General features: G+C 49.8%; 1 protein-coding gene across 1 annotated transcript in view; it reads right to left on the bottom strand.

Moving 5' to 3' along the window:
- cdkal1 (CDK5 regulatory subunit associated protein 1-like 1) overlaps positions 1–6,334 on the bottom strand; it is a 214,459-nt gene that overhangs the window by 117,107 nt on the left and 91,018 nt on the right. Inside the window, exon 8 of the mRNA XM_017464881.2 lies at positions 28–131. Coding sequence (XP_017320370.1) covers positions 28–131 — 104 coding nt within the window. The remainder of the gene's footprint in view (positions 1–27; positions 132–6,334) is intronic.

The raw sequence follows: 6,334 nt of genomic DNA, 5'->3' as shown, positions 1-6,334 counted from the left end.
GAGAACCTCGGAGGGAAATGGACTCACCCTGGAAGGACTGTCTGGCTCGTTCCACCAGTTCTTCGATGGGGTAACTGGCCAGGTCGCCTCGCGCGTGCTTGGTCTTGCAGTACGTGCACGCATTCAGACATCTGAAGGACGAGAAGAGAAAGAGAACACTTTATTAACAGAAACACTTCCAGCGATTCCTCTTACACACTCCCCACGCCGAAGTCTACATTTTCCTGACGCGATAACGTACGCTAGTCTATGACATCGCTAGCTATCTGTGAGGACATGCTGATTTATCATTTACGGGAAGGAGTCTCCAGCGTCACGGCTACAGCTGAAGTAGGTGAAACTTCTCAGGTATCTTCAGGACAGAGAAGTTTGTGCTGTTTTTTTTGCGGTTTCTCAGCAAAATGCTCTAGGAGATGGAGCACGAGAACCGAGTTTGCTGAGACACTCGAGTTCCAGCTCATTTCTCTTCCAACTAAGATGGAGTGTTAGAAATCAACTTCACATCAGGAGGTTTCAGGAACCGTACACCCAGGCAGAGAGAACGCGGAAGCCAGTGGTCTTCTCATCAAAGCAGGAGGAGCTGAAACTGAACTCCTCCTGGCCAGTCATTATTAGTGACATTAGCATCATTTTTGAACAAATCATCTTTTGTGTTATTCAAAGCCTGAAACAGCCCGAGGACGTGTGTGTGTGTGTGTGTGTGTGTGTGTGTGTGCGTGTAGAGCCGAGATGGCATTATCATGGTAATGCACTCGTAGATAACTTCACACACAACACTAATGACCCAAAAACTCCGCACGGTCCGATTCAGAGCTAGACAAAGCCCTTTTTGAATTATAATCCCTAAAAAAATCCTCCGCAGCGTCGCAGCGCTCGCATGCCCCATCAGCCTCGGTGTCTAGCTTTAAAAAGACAGGCCAGCTGGATAAATGGGCCTTTGTAGACGCTCCGGGCGTCTCGTTCCTGACATGAGACGCTCTTTAAAGGGGACCGTCTATCACGCAGCACTTTCCCAAATTAAACCCGGCATTTAAAGATGGCGGACAGGTCACATGACCTGTGCGCCTGGCCAAAACAGATTACTCCAAGCGCGTCACTAGTGGCCCTGCTTTGATGTAACGGCGCGGCAGGGCAGATTACGTTACGACCTCGAGTTAAAATCTCACAGCTTCATTAAGTGGTGTCCATGACGACTGAGGGGAATGAGAGTCTGCGCTGGATCGAGCGCTGCTCTGTGTGCAGCTGAATAAACGAGTGCGGAAGCCGTCCTGTTGCATTAAACCGGAACTAGTCACGCAGCAACGTACTGCCGATATACCAGACTCCGATTAGCGCAATTCCCTTCATCAGTCCGTGTTTTCTATCCCTGACTGTGTCTCGGTTTAAAAGGTGAGCGTTGGTGTCTAGACGCCGTCGTAAAACTCCGTCTAGGAGAAGCAACTTATCCTCGGCTGAGTTTTTAATCTGAATCCCGGATAATCGACTGAAGCACATGCGTAACGCGGTTCTGAATACGTGGAACTTTCCCCACGTGCTTACTAACTTAACTTTTCAGACGGGGCTGTAACGGGAGTCGTCTCCCTTCTCTAAAACCTGCTCCGTTTAACCGAATCGAACGAATCTGCTTACTGAAACTCGTCCCTGGGCCCGGGTCACCACCTGCAGAGAGTTAATTTCTTAATCACTGTCTTTGCAAGCCGTGCGTTTCCACCGGTCGTTAATTACGTCGGTGGGACGACGCACGAGGACGATATCGCGACTTGGAAAGCAGAGACAGCGGATGTGGAGGGGAGGGGGGGGGACCACGGTGAAGCCACTCGATTCCTCTTCCTCGTTAATTCCGCGACACTGCTGACTTCGAGACAATGCGGGAACCCTCAGAGCTCCCTCGGTTTATTAATTCAAGCCCCGGTGTGAGCATCTGCACAAAATTACATCCCTAAAAAAAGGTCCGAGAGAACGAGCACGACTTCCAGAGACTTGTTAAGCGGCCAACGTCCGTCCCAAGCCAACAGCAACTGTTTTGTTGTGCGTGGCGTTTACGCACGAGGCGAACGTAATTAAAAAGAAAGTTTAAACCTCGACTGAGCGGTACGGCGCATCCTGTTTTCGCAGCGAGGAAGATGAAGCGAGCAAGGACAAAAGTGAGACCGTGAGGAGAAGAGGAAGTGTGCTGTAACGTCAAAAAGTTAAAGACCAGCCAAAACTTGCAGTGGCGAGGTTTAGTGCGGTGAAAAGGCAAACAAAAAGAGAGCGCACGTGCCAGTATTCTGCGGCCAGGCGGGATGGGAGGCTTTTCTCTCCGAGTACAAGAGAGAGCTGATGAGTCAGGGTGACCATGGCGATACGCTGGTAAACAAACACGCGCTAGACAAAAAACCGTGACTCAGCGGCCACATCACAGGAACGACTCATGCTCGTCGGCCGGCCTCCATGTTTCTCTCTCTCGCACAAACATGGAAAGCAAGCGGACTCTCACACCCACACGGCACAACAGCCAGCAAACACGGCTGGCGAGAAGACGAGGCCTTCAGCTGTGTGGCTTTTTATTCAAAAAAGAAATATCCAAAACAGAACAAACGCCAAATAAAGATGCGCCATTGTCAATAATTACAAGGGAGTACGCACGAGAACACAGCAGACGGCGGAATTCGCACCGTGGACGTCCTCTTCCATGCCCAGTCTTCATTTTGAGAACGTTCCCTTATTTCCCATGTTCCCACCGAGTCCCGGATGAGTTCGTAAGATCCGAGACAACAGGACAGCGAGGTGATGCTCGGGTTAAAAGCTCAGAGAAGGGGATTATGGGAGCTTAATGCATCACCCTTGGCTCTCACGCTCAGCCTCGACAGCCTTAACGAGCTTTAACAAGCTTAATCATCAGATCAACGTGGGTCTATCAGAATTAATTAATTCGAGTACGCTGACGAGACCCGAGGAGATGCGCTGGGTTTGTTAAAAGTCTGACCTCTCTGTAGTGCTCAGTGCTTCTTTTATTAGCATCGTGGATCCGTGTTCATCTTCTCGACCGGATGACCTCGGAAGGCCGTGCGGTAAAGAGGCGTACATTGTCGCTATTACGACTTCAAACGTCGGAATGAACTCGTTCGGGCCGGAAAGAACCGCCGTCGAACGAGGAGCTCGGCGGGTTACGCCGAGCCTGCCTTCTTCTGATGAGGCGTGAAAATCAGGGCGACAGGAAGGAAGTGCGGATCCGTTGGGAATAAAGTGGCGAAGTGTGTGACGGAGTTTCCCAGATTCATGAGACGCGACTCCATCCACTCGTCACGTCTCTCGAGGACGTGCGTCCGGGCTGGATGTCGTGACGTTGACTCGAGACCAGAGATGGACACGGGAATCCGTTCGCTTTAAAAGCCCTCGGTCTCTAAAGTATTCCCCACAACCCCGTTAGCAGCGCTCCAGACTCCAGACACCAACAAGGTGTTAAGCATGTGTTAAAGAAGGTGTTAAGCATGGAGTTAAATGGGAGATTCTGATTGGACAGAACAGATGGCAGTGGCTGATGGGAAGGGCACGAGCTGCCACTGCTGGGCCCTTGAGCGAGGCCCTGAACCCTCAACTGCTCAGCTGTACAAATGAGATAAATGTAAGTTTCTCAGGATAAGGGAGTACGCCGCCAAATGCCATTAAACGATTGGTCGGAAGGAACATCAGTGCAGTGATTCTAAACACGTGTTTCAAATAAAACTGATTGATATGGTGAAGTTTTCTGCATGGAAGGAGTCTCCAGTGTCAGCGCTTTGTAACTTCTCAGACGTGTCTTCATGGCAGAAGAGTTGAAGCAATTAAAGTCGCTGGTTTCATTTCGGTTTGTCGCCAGACGAAGCGCAGGCGAGAACTTGAAGGCCTGGGCTTTGCCCGAGCTCGCCGGCGGACTCTCAGGTAAACGACCAGCTCGTGTTTTCCACAACGACATGCGCTGTCGTCTCATCTGGTTTCCTCCCGTCCCTCCTCCTCTCCGTCACTCTGACGGCGCTCTCTCGCTCTGTAATTGCATAATTAAAGTGTAATCGTCTTCTGATCTGTGACGCCGTGGCCCCCCCGCTCTCGCAGACGAGAGAAATGGAACGCTGGTTTTTAATTAAGAGTAAACCCGAGCGGCGAGGCTGTAATCCGAGAGCCGGCAACCCTGCGCCGGGTCACGATACGAGTGCGCAGACCTCGCGAACGTGGCTGAGACGGCAGTTTGTGACGAGGCACGTGTGTAGCATCGCTCCGGCGCTCGCTCGAGCACTTGTGGACTTTCTCTTCGCGGCGATTACGAAAAAAATTAAGCTGGAAAGACAAATCTAACCAATCCGACTTAATCACCTAGTCCACTGGAAAAGTGAGACGTCCAATGCTGGCGTCAATAAATAAAAATAAAAGTTCATTACTATTAATAAACAATTAATTCTCAGACTTTTGGACCTTCACTCTTACGGTGCCCGTGGCTCTGTGGGTCCAAGTAAGATTGAGAACTGGCCTGCTGTCTCAGCATTGGCACGGTTCTACCCTGAGGTTAGTGTGGGCAGAAGAATCCGGAAATCTTACTTCATTACGATTTCCAGAACGTTCTATTCGTGTTCCAAACCCGGGAAAACGTGGGCGTGAGGAGAACCGCGGGCATGGAAACTGAACGAATAAATATATCCAGTTCATTAGAGCCGAAAACCAGTCCGTACATTACTCCGAGTGCCGCCAGCATCCTTAATGCCTTTAAATAAACCAAACTCAGACCACGGCTTCATGTAGCTCACAAGAAGAACCTGCTGGAGGTCCTCAAGAACAAAAAACGTGTGAGGGAAATGAACTTAGTGATGGGGTTTGTACCACGGAGTCTGGGTGATTTCTGTACCTGCAGCTTTCTCTCCATGAGCATCACCTGTGCTGTCAGGAGCTGGGGAAGAACATCAAGCTCCCGGAACTTTAACCGGTAACACCTCTGGACTTTTGACCTCCAGGCTACCTCAAGATCTCCGACTCGGATGTTTACTCTGACGAACCAGTAACAGCCCGTGCACCTACACCGTCCGAGGTGTTTGTTTACTTCTTCACTGAATTCTTCTGAACCTCGGTTCTAGGTCAGCGTGGGGCGTCGGGTTAGAAGAACGATCGTTTTCGTTTCCTGTGATTTCATGTGGTTGTTGAGAAGTAGCACATGATGAGTAACACCATACGTGAACAGGAACCGCACACATGCTTACATGTAAACAGCTGAAGCTTGGTGTTTATGTGCCCCCATAGTGCTCTGCACCACTTCCCATCATGCTTCCTGTTTTAGGCCAGTATACGTGTGGTTCATCCTCTCGTGCTGGTTGTGTTGATGACGACGGTTAGACATCGCGTCTCCCGCAGCCTGGGGCTGACGTGTGTTTCGGAAACTCGTGATACTTCAAACCAGCTGAGAATATTTCAAAGCACTTTCTCTGCTATAGCAAAACGTGTGTGTGCGTGTGTGTGTGTGTGTGTATATATATATATATATATATATACACACATACACACACACATATATATATATATATATATATATATATAAATGTATCAGTTTCAGTTCAATTCCCATGGAATCTCATCCGAGGTTGTAGTCTTCAGGTCTTTTCCATCTTCTGGATGTCATCTTCTGGATTGGACATCTGATCAATCCCACTCCCTCCTGGACATCTGATCAATCCCACCCCCTCCTGAAGGAAATCCGATCCTGCACACTTTCTGAAACTATTCTAACCGACACCACGAAACTCAAGCCACTTTTTGTCCCAGTGCACATCTCCACATCTCCACCTTAAGGAAAGTCGACTAATCGAATTCCTCAGAAAAGTCGAGACGGAGGAAACTCATTTGCGCTGTGTTGGTTTTGTGCGCTAGTTTTTAGAGGCTGTATATAACGTAAAGCGCAGGGTCGGGAGTGACGTCACAGTGGATTAACTTAACACCGCACCCAAATCCACCTGGAGTCGTTAACTAACGCACTGAAGCTAAAACAGTCGTAAGAACTGTACGGTCGTGTGCTGCATCCCCGTGTTCCTGCAGGTCTGATACTGTATCCCGCTGTGCACCTGTTTCACGAGCCGGACTAACCACAAAGCGTCACGTTCGATCCAGACCTCATGCGTGGACGTCCGGCTCGCCATCAGCCCGGGTTTCAGGTGACTCTGACATCAGCCATGACATTTGGAGGCCGAAAGCATAGAGGGGTCTTTGTGTGGGAGTGAAACTGCAACTGGGGTTTTCCATCTCTCTCTCACACACACACACACACACACACACACACACACCGGGAGTCACGATCACTCGATCCAGGCTGCTTATCAGCTCACGTCTCTCACTG

This window comes from Ictalurus punctatus, chromosome 1, assembly GCF_001660625.3.
Source record: "Ictalurus punctatus breed USDA103 chromosome 1, Coco_2.0, whole genome shotgun sequence".
Classification (NCBI taxonomy): Eukaryota; Metazoa; Chordata; class Actinopteri; order Siluriformes; family Ictaluridae; genus Ictalurus; species Ictalurus punctatus.
Note: the sequence above shows the minus strand (reverse complement) of the source record. Positions and strands in the feature narration are given on the sequence as shown.